The sequence below is a fragment of the Hyperolius riggenbachi genome, chromosome 6 (genome assembly GCF_040937935.1).
Source record: "Hyperolius riggenbachi isolate aHypRig1 chromosome 6, aHypRig1.pri, whole genome shotgun sequence".
Lineage (NCBI taxonomy): Eukaryota > Metazoa > Chordata > Amphibia > Anura > Hyperoliidae > Hyperolius > Hyperolius riggenbachi.
This window is the reverse complement of record NC_090651.1, coordinates 11381765-11409361: the sequence shown is the minus strand read 5'-3', so window position 1 is coordinate 11409361 and position 27597 is coordinate 11381765. Positions and strand designations below refer to the sequence as shown.

The following is a 27597-nucleotide window of genomic DNA, read 5'->3' as shown; positions in this document are numbered from 1 at the left end:
CGTTTTCGGTTTGCTACAAACCTCAAACCGCCGGTGTGCATCAGCCCTCTGAAATACATTAGCCAAGTGTTTTTACAGGCGGATGCGGCCGGTGGATCACATCCAAAACCGCTCGGTGTGCACTGGGCCTAACTCACAACACAGATTTCCAATTCTATTCAGGTCTGGGGACTGAGATGGCCATTCCAGAACGTTGTACTTGTTCCTCTGCATGAATGCCTTAGTACATTTTGAGCAGTGTTTAGGGTCGTTGTCTTGTTGAAAGATCCATCCGTAGGGCAGCTTCAGCTTTGTCACTGATTTCTGGACATTGGTCTCCAGAATCTGCTGATACTGAGTGGAATCCATGTGGCCCTCAACTTTGACAAGATTCCCAGTCCCTGCACTGGCCACACAGCCCCACAGCTTGTTATTCCCAAATAATTCAATTATAGTTTAATCAGTCCACAGCACCTTATTCCAAAATGAAGCTGGCTTGTCCAAATGTGCTTTAGCATACCTCAAGCGGCTCTGTTTGTGCCGTGGACGGAGAAAAGGCATCCTCTGCATCACTCCCGCATACAGCATCTCCTTGTGTAAAGTACGCCGAATGGTTGAACAATGCACAGTGACTCCATTTGCAGCAAGATGATGTTGTAGGTCTTTGTTGCTGGTCTGTGGTTTGCTTCTGACTGTTCTCACCATTCGTCGATTCTGTCGATCAGAGATTTTTCTTGGTCTGCCACTTCGAGCCTTAACTAGAACTGAGCCTGTAGTCTTCCATTTCCTTAATATGTTCCTAACTGTGGAAACAGACAGCTGAAATCTCTGAGACAGCTTTCTGTATCCTTCCCCTAAACCATGATGGTGAACAATCTTTGTCTTCAGGTCATTTGAGAGTTGTTTTGAGACCCCCATGTTTCTACTCTTCAGAGAAAATGTAAAAGAGGAGGGAAACTTACAATTGACCCCCCTTAAATACTCTTTTACCATGATTGGGTACACCTGTGTATGTAGGTCAGGGGTCACTGAGCTTACCAAGCCAATTTGAGTTCCAATAATTAGTTCTAATGGTTTTGGAATCAATAAAAATGACAACAGTGCCCAAATTTATACACCTGCCTAATTTTATTTAACCACTTGCCGACCAGTGGATTTTACACTGATCGGTGCTGCGTGGGCTCTACAGCCCGCAGCACCGATCAGGAGTCCAGCAGGGCGATCAGACTACCCCCCTTTTTTCCCCACTAGGGGGATGTCCTGCTGGGGGGGTCTGATCGCCGCCGGCCATCTGCGTTTTGCGGGGGGGGGCTTCTCAAAGCCCCCCTCCGCAGCCATTTCTGCCCTCCCGCTCCTTACCTCCCTCCCTCCCTCTCTCCGTAATGCGCAGGACGGAGTTCCGTCCTGCGCATTGAAGGATAGGCTTCAGCCTATCATATGCCGGCGATCCCCGGCCAATCAGAGGCCGGGGATCGCCGATCTGCCTTACGGCGCTGCTGCGCAGCAGCGCCGTATGATGTAAACAGCGGGGATTTCTTCCCCGCCTGTTTACATTTTGCCGGAGAGCTGCGATCGGCGGCTCTCCGGCTGTTCACGGAGACACCCTCCGTGAACTGACATGGAAAGGCCGCTCGATCGAGCGGCCGTTTCCATGGTAACCCGCAGACGACCAGTTTACGCCAATCGGCGTTAGCTGGTCGTCAAGAGGTTAAACAATTATTGCGCACTTTCTGTAAATCCAATAAACTTAATTTCACTTTTTAAATCAGGGCCGGCGTTGGCATAGAGGCAAAGAAGGCATTTGCCCTGGGCCCCCTCCCCCCCCCACCTCTGCTAGGCCCCCCAGCTGGTCTCTGCAACTGTTGCCCTTGTCCCCGCATGTACTACAGCTCAGCTGCAGTGGCAGGGTCCGACCTGCAGATAGGGGTTGCAGCTTGGAGGAGGGGGTGGTGTGTACATAATAAATGGAGAGCGGAGGCTAATTATATTTTACCCTGTCCAGTTATGATACACGGCTTAGCCACTTCCTTAGCAGTTGTATGAGCTGTACAGCCAGCCAATCACCTTGCAGGGAGTGAAGCCGCATGGTGATTGGTTGGCTACACAGCTCATACAACTTATGAGGAAGTGAAGGAGCCGCGTGTGTCATAACTGGGCCAGGTAAAGTATAATTACCCTCCGCTTATTTATTATGTAAAGACTATACATAGATAGATTAAGGTATCACTTTCTGCAGAAGATAGAGCAATCCATGTAGTATCAGCACCAGTTTACTGCCTGTTCTGTCCACGGACGGCACACACACTAGCTGCTTCTCAGCAGCTGCCACACGTTAGAAAGCTTCTGTGCAGCTTGGTGTCTAATGTCAGGCAGAGCAAGCACACCCCCTCCCATAGCCTCCAGGACTGTATGGAGCTTTCATGTGTGTGGTGTGTGTACAGTGTATGTGTGTGTACAGTGTATGTGTGTGTACAGTGTATGTGTGTGTACAGTGTATGTGTGTGTACAGTGTATGTGTGTGTACAGTGTATGTGTGTGTACAGTGTATGTGTGTGTGTGTGTGTACAGTGTGTGTGTGTGTGTACAGTGTGTGTGTGTGTGTACAGTGTGTGTGTGTGTGTGTGTGTACAGTGTGTATGTGTGTGTGTGTGTGTGTGTGTGTGTGTGTGTACAGTGTATGTGTGTGTGTGTGTGTGTGTGTGTGTACAGTGTATGTGTGTGTGTGGGTACAGTGTATGTGTGTGTGTGGTGTGTGTACAGTGTGTGTGTGGTGTGTGTACAGTGTGTGTGTGTGGTGTGTGTACAGTGTATGTGTGGTGTGTGTACAGTGTATCTGTGTGTGTGTGTGTACAGTGTGTGTGTGTGTGTGTGTGTACAGTGTATCTGTGTGTGTGTGTGTACAGTGTATCTGTGTGTGTGGTGTGTGTGTGTGTGTGTGTACAGTGTATCTGTGTGTGTGTGTGTGTGTGTGTGTACACAGTGTATCTGTGTGTGTGTGTACAGTGCATCTGTGTGTGGTGTGTGTGTGTGTGTGTGTGTACAGTGTATCGTTGTGTGTGTGTGTGTGTGTGTGTACAGTGTGTGTGGTTACGTGTGGTGTGTGTGTGGTGTATGTACAGTGTGTGTGTGGTGTGCGTACAGTGTGTGTGGTTGTGTGTGTGTGTGCCTGCATGCTTTTTTGCCTGCATGCTTTTTTGGGTGGGGGGGAGGGGGTGTCCACTGACACATCGCTGGGGCCCCCAAGTTACTTTTGCCCTGGGGCCCCTGTGTGGCTTAAACCGGCCCAGTCTCAAATATCACTGTGTGTGTTTTCTATATGATATATTTAACTGACATTTTTTTATCATAACAACCAACGACAGACCATACAAACTGTAGACAGTTACAAAACTATGGGGTACCGATAATACACAATCCAACAGATCAACTCAGGCGATGTACAGAAAACTTTTCAGTGAAAATCTGTCAAAATAATTGATCTGACCAGACAGAAAATCTCCGTCAATCAGGGGGAGGAGCAGCAAATCTAGATTATAAGTACATAGGTAAATCTGGTAGTGTCAAGGGAAGGGAAATCTATGTGAAAGGAAACTTGGAGCGAGTTGCATGGGAAACCTGGCATTTTAGGCTTATTTAAAAAAAAAAAAAAAAAAAATGCCAGTTACCTGGCTGTCATGCCAGACTTTTGTCCGCAGTCATGTTGGATTCACTCACACAGAACAAGCATGCAGCTAGGGGAGTCCCACCTGATCAGCATATGTGTTCTGGAACAGTGACAGAGAGCTTTAAAGGACACCTGAAATGAGAGTTATATGGAGGCTGCCATACTATTTCCTTTTTAAACAATGCCAATTGCCTGGTTACCCTGCTGATCCTCTGCCTCTAATACTTTTAGCCATAGCCCCTGAACAAGCATACAGCAGATCATGTGTTTCTGACATTATTGTCAGATCTGACAAGAATAGCTGTATGCTTGTTTCTGGTGTGATTCAGACACTACTGCAGCCATATAGATCAGCAGGGCTGCCAGTTTATTTTAAAGGAAGTAAATATGGCAGCCTCCATATCCCTCTCACTACAGTTGTTCTTTAAAGACTAGAGATGATTAATTTTGTTAATCATTCCTTGCCTTGCATAATGCAAATTGTATGCAGCCCGGAGCTGGGTCAATCAAATGCACTTGCTGATTGTACATTTTTAAAGGTGCATACAGTTTGTGTTAAATTTGTCTGTAAGCCATAATTACTAACCTCTAATTGACCATCCCTGTCTTGTAGTGAATTTCTGGCATTGTTCTGAGCGGTGCTTCGGCCATGTTGTGTGATATTCTAGACTTGGGGTAACTGACTGAAGTTCTGTGTGTTTATATTGTAGATGCCAAGACACTGCTCCGCCCCCGGCTGCACCACACGGGACTCCCGGCAAACCCGAGACAGCAACATCTCCTTCCACAGGTCAGCTCTGCTCTCTGCATGGCGGGGTTTTTTTGTTTTTGTTTTTTTTATCCTTAACCACTTTACCCCCGCCCGTACGAATTTCTCCTTCCCTTTTACCACCATGGACAGAGAAATCCGTACTTCCCGCGCTCCCGCCGCTGCCCACGCTCCCGCTCGCTTATGCGCGCACTCCCGCTCGCATGCACGCCGCCCACCCGGATATTAATGAACGGGAAAATCCATTCCCATTCATTGATCTAAGCCCCGCAATGATCCGCTGCTTCTCCGATAAGCAGCACGATCATTGTGTAAAAAAAAAAAAAAAAAGTTCCAGCCTCTTTGTACTTCCTGCAAGCGTCCTTCCGGACGCTTGCAGGTCGCATAAACAAAATGTTACTGTGGCCATCTTGTGGCCAAATGGTAAAACTACACCCTAAAGCATTTTTCACATACAAATACATTACTTATACACAAGAAATTAACTCATTACCTCCCACACTCCCCCTTTTTTTTGTAATTAAAAAAAAAATTAAAAAATGTACAATTTAAAAAAAAATACATAAATAGTTACCTTAGGGACTGAACTTTTTAAATATTTATGTCAAGAGGGTATAACACTGTTACTTTATAAACTACGGGCTTGTAATTAGGGATGGACGCAAAACTGAAAAAAATGCACCTTTATTTCCAAATAAAATATTGGCGCCAAACATTGTGATAGGGACATAATTTAAACGGTTTTATAACCGGGACAAATGGACAAATTTCATGGGTTTTAATTACAGTAGCATGCATTAACTATAATGGCCGAAAACTGAAAAAGAATGAATTTTTTTCCCACATTTTTCCTATTTTCCCATTAAAACATAATTAGAATAAAATAATTCTTGGCATAATGTCCCACCTAAAGAAAGCCTAATTGGTGGCGGAAAAAACAAGATATAGTTCATTTCATTGTGATAAGTAATGATAAAGTTATAGATGAATGAATGGAAGGAGCGCTGAAAGGTGAAAATTGCTCTGGTGCTCCAGGGGTAAAACTCCTCAGTGGTGAAGTGGTTAAAGGCCACCTGAAGTGAGAGGTAGATGGAGGCTACCATATTTACCCGTATTTCATTTTAAGCAATACCAGTTGCCTGGCTGTCCTGCTGAACCTCTGCCTCTAATACTTTTAGCCTAGCCCCTGAACAAGCATGCAGCATATCGGATGTTTCTGACATTATTGTCAGATCTGACAACCAGGCATGGTTTCATGAGTAGTTAAGAGTCCCTGCCAAAGGACTCAAATTTGTGATTTAAATGAGGCTTAATTGCCTCAGGTGTGCAACTGGATCTGAAGGGGTTAGTTACCTATAAGTCTGTCGTCCTCCCTGCGTTCCAAACAGCTTGCATGCCTCTTATTGGACACGTTGCAAGCCTCACCACCGCTCACTTCCTCCTTCCGGTTTGAAGGAGGAAGAGTGCATAGTGAGTCTTGCAACGCATCTAAAAGGACACATGCAAGCTGTTTGGAGCGCAGGGAGGACGACGGACTTATAGGTAACTAACCCCTTCAGATCCAGTTGCACACCTGAGGCAATTAAGCCTCATTTAAATCACAAATTGTTTCTGGTGGGATTCAGACACTACTGCGGCTGCCAGCAGTACATCAGCAAGGCTGCCAGACAACTAGTATTGTTTAACAGGAAATAAATATGGCAGCCCCCATATTATTCTCACTTCAGTTTTCCTTTAAAGAGACTCTGAAGTCTCCCTAAAATGATGTTTTTAGTTTAAAAACCTCATTACCATTTTTGTCCCACCGGCTGAAAACCCCCTCGATCACCCCAAACTCACGGGGGAACACAGAGGCAACTTCCGCCTAGAGGCAGCGCGGCTCTGCCTCTATGCGCATCAATCAGCGCGGATCGCCGCCCCTCTTAGTCTACCTTCACTGAGAGGGGCGGGGGAGAGGCGGAGATGCGCGCTGATTGATGCGCAAACAGGCGGCAGCAAAATCCACGGCCAAGAAACTTGTGGATTTTGCCTGCCCTGTACCCCTGTGAGTTTGAGGTGATCTTCAGCCGCAGTTCTGCTGCATTTTAAGAGAGACTATAATGTTAATGAGGTTTTTAAAACAAAAACCTCGGGGGCGCATGTGCGGCGCAAAAGAGACGTGATGTGATCCCCGCAGCTCCGCACTCAGGCTGCCACTCTTCTCCAAATTGCTCTCGCCAAGCCGCACATCCATGAGCTAAACTCATCACTGGGCATCCCTGTTATGCCGCCGAAGAGAAGAGCCAAGAACAACGGGGGAAAAACTCAGAAATCGGCGGCAACGCCTAAGACAAAAACAGCAGCGCCATGCGCCATACCATCCAGGATGGCTGACGAACCACCAGTCTCTCCGCAGCAGGCCTCTCCCAAAATTGCGAGCCTCACCCAGACCTCCCCAAACCAGTCGGCTACCATGGGCGTCTCTCAAAGCCCCTCATCGGACACCCGGCTCGCTGACATAACGAGGGTTTTCAGAGCGGAGCTAAGAGAAGCTGTACGAGATATCACTATCGAAATCAGAGAACTCGGAGGCCGCATAGAGGATCTTGAGAAACAAGCAGACTCAGTTGCCGACGCGCTTGAAGAAGACAAGATGGCTATAGGTGACCAAGCTTCCAAAATTGACGTGCTTGAACTAAAGCTAGAGGACATGGAAAATAGAAGCAGAAGGGCTAACATAAGAATTCGGGGCCTACCTGAAAATGTGCCTAATGAAGATCTCAAGCCCACAGCTCTGAATCTCTTCAGCACCCTCCTTCCACAGATGGACCCAGCCTCCTTTCGGATGGTAAGAATCCACAGGGCGCTGGCTAAGCCACGCAACACCGATCTCCCGCGCGATGTCATCCTGAAGTTTTAATTTGAGGAGGTACGTGACATTGTGCTAGAAGCTGCCCGTAACCTCACCGCGCTGCCGGGAGTTCCCGACTCGGTCCAACTCTATGCTCACCTGGCCCCTACCACCATACAACGTCGCAGGGCCCTTCGACTGGTCACTTTGGTGCTCCAGAAAGCCTCAATCAAGTATCGCTGGGGGTTCCCCTTCTCACTCACCTTTACCAAGGGGGAGAAAATCGACATCGCTCGCACACTAGAAGAATGCCGCAGACACATGGAGGTCCTGGGAATACCGCTCGAGAAGGTCGCACTAGCCCCCTTACCGCAAAGAGCCACGCGCCCATCTCGGGTGTGGTCGTCACGGCCCACTAGACTCCTATCCTCGCAGCCTCGCACTTCAGAGGCCTAGGCCCTGGAACAACTGCGGATCGCTGACAATGGCGCCATTTGGCGTGAGTATACTGATCTTGGAAAAATCACACTGCATTACCTTGCAATAAATAAGTGAAATGCCCTGTCTAATAACTCTACTTCTGTCTATCCGTACATCTTACCTGCTCCGTTACATACGCCACTGTACCTACCTATTTGCCAGCTACCATGACTTTTGCTATAAACTATACGATATACTGATAACTGAACATACTTTTTGATATCCTACTGATAGTCCTCCCACTTATCATGATCTACCTTCTACAGGATGACAAGTACACAATCCTCATGGTAGGCATACCGCTACCAGCGTGGGAAATCCTTACTGGACTTCACGGTCGGAGTCAGGACATTCGCTATACAAAAGCCCCAATCTTATAGGGGGCTACAGCAATCCAACCAGGAACTGCCTGTCTCACCATTGTAATGATTTAGCAAAACTTTCCTGCTATACTCCCCGGGGATGCACTTGACTGATTATCCACCGAAAACATAAGGAACAATGCATTCACCTTATATTGACAGAAAGCATTTACATTGATTACTTATTCACAGGGTCAACCAGTTGAACTATATATAGTTCTGATATTGCAGAGCCTAATATGCAGTGTGAACCTCCTTTACCCTTCTGTTTTAAGAATTGGTTAACTGCTGTTGCGCCACTATTGCTACATTCTCTTTCTGGTGATTTATACCTAGTGTGTTTCAGGTCTAGAGTGGCAGCCTGTAGCTTTGTAAGTGCTGCCTCACCACAAATGGATTGCCTACTCAGAGTTATATCTCTGTCTATGCTCTCCATTACCAAAGGATATTTGCCTACTAATGAGATCCCTCCGATCTCAAATCCTTGTTTGGTTTTCACTGTTTGGTACAATTACATGCATTTCTTTAATCTTTTTCTTTTAGCAGGTCTGCGGAGGGTTTACAAAACTATTGCTAAATGTGACAATGATAAAAGCATAGGAAGTACAAAAGAAAAACAAAAGTTTGCTTTCCTAAAACACAAAGTATTTTGAGATAATTCAGGTTGGAGTGAGCTTGAGATGTCTCCCAGAGCATCACTGCTGACTATATGCAAATTAACCATTGTGCCCTTAGAAGCCAAACACACCTCCAGAACCGCTGGAATGCAATGATGTGTCACCTTGTTAATTTGTACAGAGCCATAATAATCCAACATGCATACAGACTGTTTCGGACTGTTTGATCCTCATCAGTGCATGGCATGGATTAATTTGGCTCTATGCAGTAGGGCTTGTAACACCGAGAGGTACAGATTAACCAGCAAGCTCATGGTGACCCAGAACTCATTGGAGTGTGTAAGGGACTACAATGGTCCTAAAAGTCCCCTTACTAAGATGTTAAGAAAAACAAAAATTTGCTTTCTTAAAACAGAAAGAATTTGCGATAATTCAGGTTGGAGTGAGCTTGAGATGTCTCCCAGTGCATCACTGCTGAATATATGCAAATTAACCATTGTACAATAGCTACACTATTGATGAAGCGCAATACTGGAAAACTAATGATCCCTACTTAAATGGCCTCCTTTAATATCCTGTCCCATAATGTAAAGGGACTTAATTCCCCTGCAAAACGAAGAAAAGCCTTCATTGATTACCAAAAATGTGCCCCTGACATCATTTGTCTCCAAGAGATGCACTTTTCCACCACATCGGCCCCTCGCTACTTCCATAAAAACTTTCAACGCTATTTTGCTTCCTCTGCTACCAGTAAACATAGGGGTGTTATTACCCTACTCCATAACTCTCTTCCATTGCGAATAGATAAGACGATTGTGGATGATGCAGGGACCTATGTAATCCTTTATGGGTTTATTCAAAATAAGGAAATATGCGTAATCAACTCCCACTGCCCCCCCGAATCCACCATCCCCACTGTTAAAAAGATCCTTAAGGTCCTGGAAGACTACCCGAAGGCACAAGTTATCTGGGCCGGCGACTTTAACATTGCCCCCAACCCCAAACTGGACAGATTTTCTCCCACCCCCACAACTAGGCAAATTCAGCAATCCAAAGCCCTCCAAAATTGCATGTCCACACAACATTTGGTTGATACCTGGAGGGAACACAATCCTCAATTAAGATCATACTCATTTTACTCACACGCCCATAAATCATATTCTAGAATCTATGCTATTTACTTATCCTCTTCCCTTGTCCCTAACTTAATCTACTCTAGAATTCATATAAGCTCATGGTCAGATCATGACATCATCTTAACCTCATGTACTTCTCTTATCACACCCCTGACAAGGCCCCCCCGGAGGCTAAACGAAAGCCTACTCACCAACAATGAAACAGTGCTCGATCTAGAGCAGCGGTGGCAAACCTATGGCACGCGAGCCGGGCCCGGCACGCGTAGCCTAATCTGCTGGCACGCCACCGCTGCTTATGAGCTACTGGCCGCAGCGTCTACTAGACGCCGCCGTGCCAGTTCATAGCCCGCAGCCCCGCAGTCTCCCGGGAGGCAGACCAGGGCTACGGCAAGATAGCCGCCGAAGCCCTGTACTGGAGACTATTTGTCTCCAGTAGAGGGCTTCGTGCGCCATCTTCCCGTAGCCCTGCACTCTGCCTGTCAGCGGCAGCGCGGGAGACTCAGCTGCAGTAGGAACGTCACGGGGAGATGCGCGCCAGAGCCCAGCAGAGAGAGAAGACTTCTGTCAGGTGAGTACATTACTTTTTTTTGCAGGTGAAATGCGGCCCACTGTGTTATTTTCTGCTAAATGCTATGTTCCCCACATTGTGTTTATTTACTGTGAAATGCTGCTCACTGCGTTTGTTTTCTGGTGAATTGTGGCCCACTGCGTTTGTTTTCTGGTGAATTGTGGCCCACTGCGTTTGTTTTCTGGTGAATTGTGGCCCACTGCGTTAGTTTTCTGGGGAATTGTGGCCCACTGCGTTTGTTTTCTGGTGAAATGCTGCCCGCTGTGTTTGTCTTCTGGTGAAATGCTACCCGCTGCGTTTGTTTTCTGGTGAAATGTGGCCCACTGCATCTTTTTTCTGGTGAAATGCTGCCCACTGCGTTTGTTTTCTGGTGAATTGTGGCCCACTGCATTTGTTTTCTGGTGAATTGTGGCCCACTGCATTTGTTTTCTGGTGAATTGTGGCCCACTGCGTTTGTTTTCTGGTGAAATGCTGCCCACTGCGTTTATTTTCTGGTGAATTGTGGCCCACTGCATTTGTTTTCTGGTGAAATGCTGCCCACTGCGTTTATTTTCTGGTGAAATGTGGCCCACTACGTCTGTTTCCTGGTGAAATGCTGCCTGCTGCGTTTTTCTGGTGAAATGTGGCCCACTACGTCTGTTTTCTGGTGAAATGCTGCCCGCTACGTTTGTTTTCTGGTGAAATGCTGCCTGCTGCGTTTGTTTTCTGGTGAAATGCTGCCAGCTGCGTTTGTTTTCTGGTGAAATGCTGCCCGCTGCGTTTGTTTTCTGGTGAAATGCTGGCCGCTGCGTTTGTTTTCTGGTGAAATGTGGCCCACTGAGTTTATTTTCTCTTGAAATGTGGCCCACTGCGTCTATTTTCTGGTGAAATGTGGCCCACTGCGTTTGTTTTCTGGTGAAATGTGGCCCACATTGCAAGGTTTTCTGCTGAAATGTTGCACACATTGCGTTTATTTTCTGGTGTCTGGGGTAACTGTTGCTGCATTTATTATTAAGGGCTCATTCACACTACAGAACGTATGCACGAATGCGATTTCATGCATGCACTGCCAACGCACAGTGATCGCACGGAATGCACGTTGTGGTGCGCTAAAGCGTGGACGTCGGCAGCTGTACCCTTCGGGGAAACGTATGCGTTGTGCGTTAAAATGTTCCCAGATGCGTTACAACGTAACGCATGGGAACGCACACCTGTAGTGTGAATGGTAACATGGAAGTCTATTGACTTTCATGTTACCATATGAATCTTACATTATGTGCGTTGCGTCAAAACTGACAGCGCAGCACATAGTGTGAATGAGTCCTTAATGGTCATAGTTGGCTATATTTGCTGCTTTGGTGGTTACAGCGGGTATAAATAGCATCATACAGTTTCTGCACACCCATGATGCGAATCCTCGTTTCACCACATCATGGCGGAAACACTGCTTTCTTATGCCTCGCTGTTACATCATTACGTTAGCTCCGCTCATACAATATCATGGCCACGCCCATTTTTCGGCACGACCCCACCCCCCATTGGCACTCGGAGATAAATAAGTCGGTGTTAAGTCGCAGTTTGGGCACTCGCCCTCTGAAAGGTTAGCCATCACTGATCTAGAGGAACATTTAACAAATTATTTTAGAATAAACGACTCTCTGACCACTAAGCCCTCTACTCTCTGGTTTGCGCATAAGGCAACAATCAGAGGCCAGTTAATTTGCATAGCCGCGCAACACAAACGGCGCAAGACAAAACAACAATCTAATTTAGAATTTAAACTAAGTAAGCTAAAGATAGCACATGCCCAGAAAGACAAATCGAGACTACATTAGCTCAGCTGAGAATTATTCTGTCCTCACAAACTGAGAAGGCAATGAGATGGACGAGATCTGTGGCCTAGTGCACACCAAAAACCGCTAGCAGATCCGCAAAATGCTAGTAGATTTTGAAACGCTTTTTCTTATTTTTCTGTAGCTTTTCAGCTAGCGTTTTGCGGTTTTGTGTAGCGGTTTTGGTGTAGTAGATTTCATGTATTGTTACAGTAAAGCTGTTACTGAACAGCTACTGTAGCAAAAAACGCCTGGCAAACCGCTCTGAAGTGCCGTTTTTCAGAGCGGTTTGCGGTTTTCCTATACTTAACATTGAGGCAGAAACGCATCCGCAATCCAAAATCTGCAGCAGCCCGGGAATATGCGTTTCTGCAAAACGCCTCCCGCTCTGGTGTGCATCAGCACATTGAAATACATTACCCTAGCGGATCCGCACCCGCAAGCGGATCGCAAACCGCAGTGGAAACGCTCCGGTGTGCACTAGGCCTAAATTATATGCACAATACAACAAGCCAAACACTTGGCTGGCTAAAAAATTAAGAGAAACCCACTATGTAAATAAGGTGCTACAAATTCGCACCAAATCGGGATGTGTTACCTCAGACCCTTTAATAATCCATCAGGAATTTGCCAATTATTATCCTAATTTATATGCACCTAAGCCAACCACGCCCTCTACACCCCATCCATATACCTATTTGAGACGAATCCCATTACCATCACTTAAACCTGAAAAAGCCTCTATTCTGAATCTACCTATCACTAACGAAGAATTAAAAGAAGCTATTAAGCGCCTCAAAAATGGTAAGTACCCAGGGCCTGACGGCTTCTCAGCCATCTATTACAAAAAGTTTAAGACACAACTCATCCCACCCTTGCTAAAATTTTAGAATATGATTCTACAAGGAAACATTCCCCCTGCTGAGTTCCTGCAGTCCATGATCGCAGTGATCCCTAAACCTAGTAGAGGCCCCCTAGATGTTAAAAATGATCGCCCTATGTCATTACTTAATATAGACTATAAACTCTTCACTTCCATCCTTGTCACAAGGCTAAATAAGTTCCTATCCCCACTGGTCCACAGAGACCAGGTTGGTTTTATTCCTATGAGACAAGCACCAGACAATGTCCGGAAAGTTGTGGGCCTTCTCCATGTGGCGAAGAAGAATAAAACCCCACTAGCACTTGTTGGTCTGGACATGGAGAAGGCTTTCGACACCATTGACTGGGAATTTATGGTTAGTGCCCTACAGAGGGTTGGGATCGGAGGCAACTTCCTTCAGGCGATCAATGGCTTATATTCATCGCCCACAGCACAATTAAAATTACCCACTATTTCCCCCACTAATCTACCAATTGGGAGAGGGACAAGACAGGGGTGACCTCTTTCACCTGCGTTGTTTGCTCTGGTAATTGAGCCCTTGGCAGAGGAAATTAGAATATCGCCTGACATACAGGGCATAACCATAGCGGAGAAAACGTATAAAGCTAACCTATTTGCATATGATCTGTTACTAACACTCACCTCTCCACATACCTCCATACCGAATTTAATAACGCTGGTAAAAGCATTTGGCAAAATCTCAGGCCTATGCCTCAATGTCAGTAAAACAGAAGTCCTCTTCACCAATGTCCCTCGACCCCAAGCAGAACACCTGACATCTTCCTTAAATCTCACGCTACAACATAAATATATTACTTACTTAGGAGTAAAAATCCCCTCAGATCCAGCAGAACTATATAGCATAAATTATAGACCTATGATTTCATTGCTGCTAAGTGACCTACAGAAATGGAATCTTCCTATGATCTCTTGGTCAGGCAGAGTACAGGTGGTGCGTATGAATCTCCTCCCCCGACTTTTATATCTGTTCCGAACCCTCCCTATTATAGTAACCCAGAGCAACCTTAACCACTTCAGCCTTCAGTTGTTTTCACTTTATCCATCCAAGCAATGTTCACCTCCCATTAATTAGCCTATAACTTTATCACTACTTATCACAATGAACTGATCTATATCTTGTTTTTTCCGCCGCCAATTGGGCTTTCTTTGGGGGGTACATTTTGCTAAGAGCCACTTTACTGTAAATGCATTTTAACAGGAAGAATAAGAAAAAAACGGAAAAAAATTCATTATTTCTCAGTTTTCAGTCATTGTAGTTTTAAAATAATACATGCCTCCATAATTAAAACTCACGTATTGTATTTGCCCATATGTCCCGTTTATTACACCGTTAAAATTATGTCCCTTACAATATTTTATTTGGAAATAAAGGTGCATTTTTTCCGTTTTGCATCTATCACTATTTACAAGTTTAGAATAAAAAAAATATAGAAATATATCATCTTTACATTGATATTTAAAAAGTTTAGACCCTTAGGTAAATATTTACATGTTTGTTTGTTTTTTATTGTAATGGTTTTTTCTTTTTTATATTAAACATTTTATTTGGGTAGTTTTGGGAGGGTGGGAGGTAAACAATGTGTTTATAATGTAAATGTGTGTTAATTTTTATTTTTTAAAAATTTCAGATGTAGTATTACTTTTTGGCCACAAGATGGCGGCCATGAGTTTGTTTACATGACGTCACTCTAAGCGTAGCATACGCTTAGAGGGACGCATGGGAGACGCAACAGCCAGAAAAAGCGTAGCTCCTGAGAGAAGCTGTCGCTTTTTCTGCGGGGGAGAGGAATCAGTGATCGGGCACCCTAGCCTGATTCACTGATTGCCTGGCTAACGATCCGCGGCCGGGAGCGCTCGTGCACGCGCGCGATCGGCCGCGGGAGCGCGCGGACGCGTACATGGCCTCCTGGGCGTAGCTAGTACGTCCAGGAGGCCAAAGTAGTTAAGGATCTTCAAAACACAATTTTCAGATTTATTAGCAATAACAAAAAAAGCCATATAAACAGCGCAACTATGCACTTAAATAGAAATAGGAGAGGGATGGGGGGCAGCACAAATAGCGCAGTTAGCACAAATTCACTCTAAACTTAATTCACCACTCTGGGCACAAATTGAATCCGATCTATTGCACCCATATTCCCTCCCGGCTCTGCAATGGTCCATGTCTCCCTTACCTCCCTCAATAAAATACCAATTGCCCCTCTCGGCCCACTCACTTTCTATATGGCGACCTCTCAGATTCAGAAAACAACTACAATCAAAAATCTCCCCACTCCTCCCGTTGTATAGTAACCCTATGTTTAAGCCAGGATTGGATCAACGGGCGTTCAGATGGTGGAAGGATAAGGGGATCACCCACATCAAATACTTGTTAATAAATGATAAACTTCCATCCTGGGACCAGTTTAAAGCCAAAATGGAATTTCCCCCCTCGGAATTTTTAGCAACAATGCAAATATATCACTTTCTTAAATCCATGGGCCCAACTAACTCTCCCATTCCACAACGCTCATCCTATGAGGCCTGGTGTGATCTTAGACCACTAGAAGGAGGCCTCATATCACTACTGTACTCCATCCTTTCGCAGCCCCTTGCACTCCAAAAACTCAAACCAATGCTAACATGGGAATCGGAGCTGGGAGTTGAACTTACCCCAGGAAGATGGTCCAAATGTTGCACCACACTCTCTAAGGGTGAGTAATTACTTAAGTAATTACTTCTCCCACATTGAAACCAATGATAAAGTCCTCCATCGAGCATACATTACACCATTTCAGTTACATGGCATGGACTCAACCAAATCAAAGCTATGCTTCAGAAAGTGTGGTAGAGAAGGAGACATTAAACACATATGGTGGTTTTGCTCGGTGGTGCAGAAATATTGGGGGGAAGTTACTTCATTAATAAACACTGCGTTGGTTTTAAAAATAAAACAAAGAGACCGCGAGCCCAATATGGTGTAGTATGTTAGTAATCAAATGGAGATGAAATGAAAGTAAACGGTAGATGTACTCACAAGTCTGGGTCACCGCAAAGGCAACCACTGTAAATGCAGGTGGGGGCGATTAGAACCTGACCCCACTCAGGTATTAAAAAGTCGGTCTCTGTAGACAGAAAAAAGGGGAAGCCCCCCTCCACCCGGGGTGGACTGTTCAGTAGTAAGACAAGAATAACAGAGGCGCCAGCAAGTATAAAATAGTTAAAATCCGCTTAAAAGGAGAGATGTAGGTGGGTACACCTCTCAGGTAAACAATAGACCAGCCGATAAGCCGTTAATTTATAACCATGATATTTATTGGGGATTCTCCAAAAATGCAACGCGTTTCACGGGCAAAACTCCCGCTTCATCAGGCAATCGGATAGCAGAAACACTGGGGGAAAGAAGAAACATAAAGAAAAAATTGTGCCAGGGGACGCTTGATTTACAGAAATGACAATATGCGCGGAACAACAATATAAGCATTCTATATAAACAATTCCTTTTTTGGTGTTTTTACCATAATATCAATCCTAGGCATATATAACATTTTCAAAAACACTGCGTTGGGGACTTCCCTAGCTCCAGATCCTTGCATGCTTCTTTTTGGCGATAAGCCTCCAAAATGGAAGCATCCCTATCACCGGTTAGCACAACATGTAGCAAAGGGTGCTAGGTCACACATAGCCAAACAATGGATGCAGCCAGCACTCTCCATTCATCTAACTGACAACATAATACTTGACATAATGATCTCCGAAAAGATATTAGCTATCATAAATGATACCTTTGATGTATTTATTAAAACCTGGCAACCATGGTTGAGTGCTTCGACTCTTTTAGGATTGCGCTCCTGTGCACTTACATTATAAGCCTATGTAAAAACCCCAAGGCTATACAACCTCATTGTCGCCCTCTTTGCTTAACTATACCACACTCCACACAAAAGCAGAATGCATGTATGATACCTGTTTACCTGTTTTTCTTATTATGTTTATACCTAGCACAGCCCCGATAGGGGCAAGAGAATAATTGCTGTATTGTGTAATTGGTTTTTATTAACCCAATAAAACTATTTGAAACTAAAACAAAAATCTCATTTTAGGGAGACTTCAGAGTCTAAACCTGATGCATGTAGATTTTAATACACTGGCTCTTTTACAGAAGATATGCTATCCCTGCAGGCACTAATCTCAGATTTCTCACGACAACTCAGCTCTGTACCACCTGACCCTGTGAGCCAATCAGTGATCACAAAGGAATAAATAAAAAAGGCTCTGGTCATTAAACGGAACCTAAAGTGACACCACGGTCAACAGTATTACTGGTGCTTATTCCAGCCCCCTGTAGTTGTCCTGAAGCCTCGCTGTCATTCTGCTCTTCTCCCTTTAGCCGCTGTGCCCTTCCAGTCGGTCGCAGGCTACTGCTCATACGCGGCCGCGGTTACACGCCTCCTCGATGACACTCCCTTCACCGGGAGCATTCGAGTGAACTCCCCGTGATCCTGTCCACTTGCTCTCTCTTCACCGGGAGCATTCGAGTGAACTCCCCGTGACCCTGTCCACTTGCTCTCCCTTCACCGGGAGCATTCGAGTGAACTCCCCGTGACCCTGTCCACTTGCTCTCCCTTCACCGGGAGCATTCGAGTGAACTCCCCGTGACCCTGTCCACTTGCTCTCCCTTCACCGGGAGCATTCGAGTGAACTCCCCGTGACCCTGTCCACTTGCTCTCCCTTCACCGGGAGCATTCGAGTGAACTCCCCGTGACCCTGTCCACTTGCTCGGGTGCTGAATTGTGGTGTTCAGGATAATTCAGGTTTCCAAATTCAATATCCCGTATTGAACACCAATACTAGTCCTTAATACAGTATAATCTTGTTCTAGTAATCCTCAGGCTATAGTAAACTCTGTCCCCAGGTCCTGACCGTGCGCCTGTATGAATAGACCATGTATGATGAATCCTGATATAGTAAACTACTTAGCCAGCTCCCTTGGAGTTTATTCTATGGGGATTCTACTGTATTCAGACACCACCACTAGTCCTTTATGCTGCTTATTTTTTGTAATGAGATTTATCTGCATTTTGAGCCTATTTGTTATCCGTCCATTTCTTTATGGTTTCTTTTCCCAGGTTGCCAAGGAGAGGCGATCCTCGCCGGAACTTCTGGATTGCAAACTGTAGGAGGACCGACCCGAAGGGCACCGGCTTATGGGAGCCCGCCTCGGACTACGTGTATTTCTGCTCCAAACACTTTGAGAAGAGCTGCTTCGAAGTATCTGGAATCTGGTACACGTCTATTTGATAAAAAATAATAATTTCAACATCAGAAACACTTCCTGTGTATATATGTAGAACCCCCCCCCCCCCCCCCCCCGTGATGTCACAGCTTAGGCTGATTAGTTATGCAGAATTCTCCTCCCCATCTCCCGAGTATTTTGGGACCAGGCATTATTGTCACTGCAGTGTTCTCCTCACATATTTTTTTTCCTACCGGGTGGCATGAAAAAGTAGCTGTGTGGGGTGAGATGAGAGAATGCAGGGGCAGCGCTTCTCTGCACAACTTTGCTTACAGCATAGGAGGAGGTGAGCTGATACCAGCCGGGTGCTCACCAAAACTAGCCGGGTGGAGCACCCAGCTAAAAGAGCCTGGGGAGAACACTGTCACTGGCTTCCGAATTCTCAGTAAAACATTCCGCAGTGATGCACCTGACAAGACTAAAAATGTCACCAACTGAGGTAAATTTCAGAATGTAAATAGGAGGAGAGAGATTTTACAATGGACAATCACTAAATGTATAAAATATTGTTAATTTTTATGCATTATGTCAATCTTTAGTACAGCTCCCCTTTACTGTTCACCAATGCAGCTGCTGAATGTGGCGACACATCACAGCTAATGATAGCCAATGCAATGTAAATCCAGCGAATTGCATGCAGCCTCTAAATACCTCATTCACTTGCATTTTCTGCCCATTTTGGTTGGCCCAGTTCCAAGCTATAGACTTTGCAGTGCAACGCTGCGGGCCGTCAATCTCTACCGCCACTCATGCCCCACCCACGATCAGGTTGAATTAATCGACCGGGAAAATCTGTGTATGGCTACCTTTAGAGTATTTTTAATTGAAACTTCTATTCACAATTTGCTCTCGTTTTATGCAGCAGAGCGAGATTACAAACATTGTAAACCATCACAAGTTGACTCAATTTAACCACTTACTGCACCAGGTGCAGTATAATCACAGCCTGGGAAAACTTGAAGCCCCAGGGCCATAAATGTTTGTCTTCAGCAGCGATCGGCCACTGTTCGCTCCCGCACGGGTACTTGTCGCCGCCCGTTAGCGGGGAGATGAATGAATGGGAATCTAAGTCCCCGTGTCAATGAACCCTGGCCTCAAGGAGATGCCTGCGTCATTGGATCTTCCGGAGTTATAGTGCCATGCATTACTTCCTATTTACGTAGGCAAATAGGAAATAATGCACGAGGACATCTTGTGGCCAAATAGTAAAAGTACACCTAAATACATCTTATTTAATAAAAACACCCACAGTTACATTTAAAATTAACTCCTTCCCTCCCACACTCTCCCATAGTACCAAAACTTTTTTTGGCATAATACATTTTTTTCTTAAAAAGGACCTAAAAAATACATAGTTACTTTTTTAATCTGTATGTCTAGAGGGTATATTACTGTTTTTCTTTATTTTATTTTATGGGCTTGTAATTAGCGATGGATGCAAAACTGAAAAAATGCACCTTTATTTCCAAATAAAATATTGGCGCCATACATTGTACTAGAGGAATATTTTAAACATTGCAATAACCGGGACAAATGGGCAAATAAAATGTGTGGGTTTTATCCATAGTAGAATGTATTTGACATTCCTGGACGTGAAACTCACGTCCAGGAAGCCATGTGCGCTCCTGCGCGTCCACGCGGCCGATCGCGCGCGTGCACGCGCGCTCCCGGCCGGCGGTTTGTTAGCCAGTGAATCAGTGAATCGGGCAACGGTGCCCGATCACTGATTCCTCTCCCCCACAGAAAAAGCGACAGCTTCTCTCGGAAGCTACGCTTTTTCTGCTTCCTATGTCGCTCTAAGCGTACGTGGTACGCTTAGAGTGACGTCACAGTAAACAACTCATGGCTGCCATCTTGTGGCCAAAAAGTAAACTACATCTAAATGTTAAATAAAAATAAAAATACACATATATTTCCAAAAAATAATACAATTTCAATCCCACCCTCCCAAAAATGCCCACATAAAATGTTTAATTAAAAAAAACAAAAAAACATTACAATAAAAAAAACAAAACACAAATATTTACCTAAGGGTCTAAACTTTTTAAATATCTATGTAAAGATGAAATATTTCTTCTTCTTTTTTTTTATTATAAGCTTGTAAATAGTGATGAATGCAAAACGGAAAAATGCACTTTTATTTCCAAATAAAATATTGTCGCCATACATTGTGATAGGGACATAATTTAAATGGTGTAATAACCGGGACAAATGGGCATATACAATACGTGGGTTTTAATTATGGAGGCATGTATTATTTTAAAACTATAACTGCCGAAAAGTGAGAAATAATGATTTGTTTCCGTTTTTTTCTTATTCTTCCTTTTAAAATGCATTTACAGTAAAGTGGCTCTTAGTAAAATGTACCCCCCAAAGAAAGCCTAATTGGTGGCGGAAAAAACAAGATATAGATCAGTTCATTGTGATAAGTAGTAATAAAGTTATAGGCTAATGAATGGGAGGTGAACATTGTTCGGATGCATGAAGCGAAAAACGACTGAATGCGAACTGGTTAAAACGGCCGAAAACTGAGAAATATTGAATTTTTTTCTTATTATTCCAATTAAAACGCATTTAGAACAAAATACATCTTAGCATAATGTAGCTCCCAAAGAAAGCCTAATTGGTGGTGAAAAAAACAAGGTATAGATCATTTCGTTGAGATTACCAGTGATGAAGTTATTGGTGGAAGAAAGGGAGGAACGCTGACGGGTGAAAATTGCTTTGGTCCTAAAGGGGAAAAACAAACCTCACTGATCAAGTGGTTAAAGGACCTGTCAGCCATACTATTTCAGAAAAAAAAAGCACATAAGTAGATAAATACTTGCTCTACTCACATAACATATGTATAGCACTGTCCTCGTTTTGATTTTAGTGATTTTTCTAAAGTAAAAAAAAGAGAATTCTTCTTAGGATTCTGCATTTTAACTGTGTATCTTGAGGCCAATCCTGATGCCATTTCCTCCCTTACTGTCCTCTGCCTAATTGTGTCTGCATTGCCGGCCCTCCTCCCAGTCCTCAGGCACTCCCACCCTGCTCTGCAATAGAATGTGCATTGTCTCAGCATGAGAAATATTGGCCAATCAGAGAGGAACAGGGTGTGGGAGGGGAAAACAGGAGAGAAAGAGGCTTCAACCAATCAGGCTGCATTAGTTAAGTCCGAGGGGAAAGTAAAGCAAAAAAAAAGACAACCCAGCATGCCCTGCAACTTCCTTTGTGCGGCAGATGTAACAAATAAGTCAGGTGACTCCTCCCACACACACACACACACACACACACACACACACACACACACACACACACACTCTCACACACACACACACACACTCTCACACACACACACACTCTCACACACACACACACTCTCACACACACACACACTCTCACACACACACACTCTCACACACACACACTCTCACACACACACACACTCTCACACACACACACACACACACACACTCTCACACACACACACACACACACACACTCTCACTCTCACTCTCACACACACACACACACACACACACACACACACACACACACACACACTCTCACACACACACACACTCTCACACACACACACACTCTCACACACACACACACTCTCACACACACACACTCTCACACACACACACACTCTCACACACACACACTCTCACACACACACACTCTCACACACACACACTCTCACACACACACTCTCACACACACACACTCTCACACACACACACTCTCACACACACACACTCTCACACACACACACTCTCACACACACACACACACACACACACACTCTCACACACACACACACACACACACACACACACACACACACACACACACACACTCTCACTCTCACTCTCACACACACACACACCACAAAAAAAAGGCTAAATAACTAATGGAGAGGGAAGGCTTCGGGCCCTATAGAGCCTTCCTGTTCCTCTCCGGATAGAATCACAGTGGGACGTTGCGTTTTGATGCAACGTTAAAGTCGCATCGCAAACTTGCAACGCACCAAAAAAGTTGCAACGCAGCGTTACCATCACATACAGCAGATACAGTAGAGAATACAGGCAATGAAAAGTATGCTTCCAAAGTCATTACTGAGCATGTGCAAACAGTCTAACGCAGCTGATAACGTGTATAACACACTGCATGCAGTTCTTTCACTTAAAGGGAACCTAAACTGAGAGGGATATGGATGTTTCCTTTTAAACAATACCAGTTGCCTGGCAATCCTGCTGATCTTTTTGGCTGCAGTAGTGTCTGAATCACACACCTGAAACAAGCATGTATCTAATCCAGTCTGACTTCAGTCAGAGCACCTGATCTGCATGCTTGTTCAGGGGCTGTGGCTGAAAGCAATAGAGACACAGGATCATCAGGAGAGTCAGGCAACTGGTATTATTTTAAAAGGAAAAATCCATATCCTTCTCAGTTTAGGTTCCCTTTAAAGTGCAGCGTTAGATACCAACGTAACGTGTGCACTGTGAACGGGCATTGATTCATTGCAGCGCGTTATTCTGCCTTAAATGTGGATTTAACGTGCGACTTCAACGTCCCACTGTGAACTTAGCCTCACTGGCCCCACTTTCTAGTCACTCTCGTTTAATTTGCCACCGTGGGCGGCTTTGGAAGCACTTCTGTCCCTGAGTGCCTCCAAAGACGGGGGCCACTCTGCACTGCGCAAGTGCACTCTGACAGGGGTGACATTGCTGGAATGAGGGGAGCAAGAGAAGACGGAAAAGCTCTGTAGGATTCAGAGCCTTTCCTGGCCTTAAAGGGTAGGTTCACGCAGGAGCTAAAAAAAAAAATCCAAATACACTTACCTGGGGCTTCCTCCAGCCCGGGGCAGGCAGATCTTATTTTTGCCTTTTTACCTAATCTTTTTTTTTTTTTTTTTTTTTTTTTTTTTTTTCCCCTCAGCGGCTATCACCGTTTAAAGGAAGATGCGATTCCCACCATATTTACAGCTGCAGCAAAACCTCCCAGGATAACCCGTCTGAAGAGACAGAAGAAGCATGTGAAAGCCACAAAACTAAAAGCAAAGAGGAAATTGTAAGTGTGCTGTCAGCATAGCGGCTGCTCCGATCTGTTCTATCAAATCCTGCAAAGTCAGTTTTTGTTTAATTAATCACTTCCCATCCGCAAGACAGTAAATCTGCATCCCCTGATACTTTTTCTGAGCTTTAGTGATGTAAGTATACGCATGCTGCAATTAATAAGCACAGTGTCTGTGCTAGCATTAATCACCTGTACCCCGTTCCACCAATAATCGTGGCTCTCCTATCTCCCGTCCTGCAGCCATCCTCTTCCAGCTGCGTGTATTGGGTCTGGCTTACTGACATCATCAAGCTGCGACCCAGTACACACAGCCAGAGGAGGCTTGCTGGAGTGCAGACTGGGCATTACCCTCGATGCTGGCATGGGGAGAAGTGAGAGATTACCTTTACATGGGAGGAGTATTGGGTCTGGCTTAATGACATCATCAAGCTGCGACCCAGTACACGCAGCTAGAGAACGCTTGCTGGAGTGCAGGATGGTGAATACCCTTAATGCTGGCATGGGGAGAGGTGAGAGATTACTTGGCATGGGAGGCGTGAGGGGAACCCCAAGATAAGGGAGAGGATTCCTAGAAAACAAGGAAAGACTATGTAATGAGTAGAGGGAACCCCTAGACCTTTTCCGGCCCGGGGACCGCTTTCTGACCAAATTTTTCTCTGGGGCCCACGGGGGAAAGGGGGGGGGGGGTATAGTGGACAGTGTCGTACACGGCGGGTTATGGGAGGGGTGGAGGCTGGGGTGCGGCGGCATAGCTAGCATAGTTGCCCCAGTATGGCTAGTATAGTGCCCCGGTATGGCTAGTATAGTGCCCAGTATAGCTGGTATAGTGCCCCAGTATAGCTAGTATAGTGCCCCAGTATAGCTGGTATAGTGCCCCAGTATAGCTGGTATAGTGCCCCAGTATGGCTAGTATAGTGCCCAGTATGGCTAGTATAGTGCCCAGTATGGCTAGTATAGTGCCCAGTATGGCTAGTATAGTGCTCAGTATGGCTAGTATAGTGCTCAGTATGGCTAGTATAGTGCTCAGTATGGCTAGTATAGTGCCCAGTATAGCTAGTATAGTGCCTAGTATGGGTAGGTAAGTGCCTCAGTATAGCGCCCAGTATGGGTAGGTAGTGCCCAGTATAGCTAGTATAGTGCCCAGTATGGCTAGTATAGTGCCCAGTATGGCTAGTATAGTGCCCAGTATAGCTAGTACAGTGGTACATAAAAGAAAATGCTGTGCACCTTCCCTTTAAACTGCTTTTATTCTGACCTTCAAACAGCAGCCAGCGTATGCATCATACAAAATGAACAACAGTGGTCAAACCTGAATGTCACGGTGGTGCGGAGGTGGATGGAGAAGAGGTGACCAGGGGTTGTAAGGACGGCACTACAGCCGTTTCACGCCGTCTGGCGCTTGCTCACGTGCGTATGTCCTAAAACGGGGCAGCGCTGTACGGCTTCCTTCTTAAGATCTTGAAGCCGCGCCCTCAGCGCTGCCCCATTGGTGTAGAGTGCTCGGGAGTGGAGGTCGGAGGTGAGGGGGCGGGGACTCGCCGCGTAGCGGCGAGAAGCTGACAGCTTGCTTATATTGTAGCAACTGACTTGCGTAGTGACGTTGTGACAGGCTGTACAGCCAGATATGCGTGAATAGTGCTTACAAAGTTCTGTGTGCATTAACCATTAAACATTGAACATTTATAAAACGTGTGTGCATTTGATCCTTCACTTATAAAAACATTTATAACATTTATATGTTTTTATAAGTGAAGGATCAAATGCACACACGTTTTATAAATGTTCAATGTTTAATGGTTAATGCACACAGAACTTTGTAAGCACTATTCACGCATATCTGGCTGTACAGCCTGTCACAACGTCACTACGCAAGTCAGTTGCTACAATATAAGCAAGCTGTCAGCTTCTCGAGTCCCCGCCCCCTCACCTCCGACCTCCACTCCCGAGCACTCTACACCAATGGGGCAGCGCTGAGGGCGCGGCTTCAAGATCTTAAGAAGGAAGCCGTACAGCGCTGCCCCGTTTTAGGACATACGCACGTGAGCAAGCGCCAGACGGCGTGAAACGGCTGTAGTGCCGTCCTTACAACCCCTGGTCACCTCTTCTCCATCCACCTCCGCACCACCGTGACATTCAGGTTTGACCACTGTTGTTCATTTTGTATGATGCATACGCTGACTGCTGTTTGAAGGTCAGAATAAAAGCAGTTTAAAGGGAAGGTGCACAGCATTTTCTTTTATGTACCAGTGTGTTCCAGTTGTGCCCTGCACCAACGTCTGATGCACTTCCCTTTGCTTGGACTGAAGCCTAACTACACGAGGCGTGCTAATTGACTGGGTGAAGCTATTGCAGACTGGAGCCAGCCCTACCCCTTGATCAAGCAGTTGAGTGCCGAGCTATCTTTTCCTCTCCAAGTGTACTGCATAGCTAGTACAGTGCCCAGTATGGGTAGTTAGTGCCCCAGTATAGCTAGCATAGTGCCCAGTATGGGTAGGTAGTGTGCTAGTATAGTGCCCAGTATGGGTAGGTAGTGCCCCAGTATGAGTAGGTTTAGGTTGTGCCCCAGTATAGCTGATCAACTTGATCAGATGAGGGGGAATTAGAAACGCTAAACTCTCTAAATACATACAGGGTGTATTTCTCTGTTTCCTTCTGTCTTGTGCAAGAGTTCAGCTCCACTTTAAAAAGCTGCACCTTTATTTTGGGAGTTTGATGACGTGGCCTGTGGGCTGATTGAATTAGCTGAGGCTCCTCCCTCATTTATAAATCAATATTAATAATTTAGACATGACACGTTTGTGAACTTGCCACAGTTTTGTTGAAGACTTCTAATTAGTTGTACTCTTGTGTATTTTTTGCAGAGATTTTTTTACGAGTGACCGATCGGTCCCACCAGAAGACGCCAATCCTTCGGACAGCCAATGTTTCGATGCCAGGAGGTACGACGGCATACCCTCACCAGATCTGGTGAATTTCCACGGACTGTGCCCCGAAAACATTGACATCCCAGCTGACGCGGCCCCTGCCGAGGGAGCCCTGGCCGGCACCGTGGACCACCAGATGCACCCCGAGGCCATGTTGGAAGAAATTTCAGTAGGGACTGTGGTGAGCGGACCCCTGACGGGCTTAGAACTTTATGCGGGACAGGGCGAGATGTCCTCAGAGATATGTGTGAGCGTAGAGCACACGGAAGAGGACAATGAACAGCCCCGCCCCGTCTCGCCCTCGACGTACATGATGCGTATCCCGCAGCCTCCCGGGGCCTACATCCAGAATGAGCACAGCTACCACGTGGGGAACGCTCTGCTGTGGAAAAAGAGAGCAGAGTCTGCGCTAGAGGCTCTGACCAAAGTCCAGAGACAGCTGGAGGCCTGCAGGAGGCGGGAACAGAGGCTCCGCCTTCGCATCTCCGCCCTACAGCAGGAGCACATGAGGGAGAGGCGGACCCAGCCGGACGTCAGAGAGAAGCTGAAGGAGCATCTGCAGGTGTTTGAACTGCAGCTCATCAATGACTTTGTGTAGAAGTTCGACTTTGTATAAATAAAAGTTTGTCTGTGGAGGATGCTGGCATAAGGGCCTTTGTGTTCCATCATAAGATGGGGAATAAAACCAGAGCTGTGGAGTCAGAGCCATTTTTGGTGCATGGAGACAGAGTTGGTGATTTCATAAACCAAGGAGTCGGATGATTTTTGCCCAAAATCCACAGCCCTGGTATAAAGGTGGACACACACAATACAATAAAATTATCCGATTTTACGGCAATTCAATAAATATGATTGGATCTCCCGAAAAAATTGACAGGGATTTTTTTTTTTTTCTCCCATTCAACTGAGAAATCCGATCTGATTTTGCGTTGGTTTTTTTTTTTTTTCATCCGAAATGCCGGAAATTTTTCTAAAGATTGTATGATGTGTGTTAGATTGTCAGTTTATTAATATACACACACCCTAGCAATTTTCTTAGTTTCCAATCATTTTTTATCATAATTGGGGAAAAATTTTACGTGTGTGGTAAATTGGTCAGATTTTTGAAATGTTACAATCAGTCATAAAAATTGATTGCAAATCTTGAACAGATATTAAAAAAAATTGTATGGTGTGTGGCCACCTTTAGACCAAGGAGTCGAGGAGCTGGC

The 27597-nt window shown here is 45.3% G+C and overlaps 1 protein-coding gene across 2 annotated transcripts in view; it reads left to right on the top strand.

The window, feature by feature from the left end:
- The window catches only part of THAP7 (THAP domain containing 7), a 36850-nt gene extending 9829 nt beyond the window's left edge, over positions 1-27021 (top strand). For both annotated transcript variants that reach the window (XM_068242391.1, XM_068242392.1), the window contains exons 4-7: positions 4354-4433; positions 18229-18384; positions 23325-23456; positions 26324-27021. In XM_068242391.1, coding sequence (XP_068098492.1) covers positions 4354-4433; positions 18229-18384; positions 23325-23456; positions 26324-26984 — 1029 coding nt within the window. In that variant the 3' untranslated portion in view covers positions 26985-27021. The remainder of the gene's footprint in view (positions 1-4353; positions 4434-18228; positions 18385-23324; positions 23457-26323) is intronic.
- Positions 27022-27597: the final 576 nt, after the last annotated feature.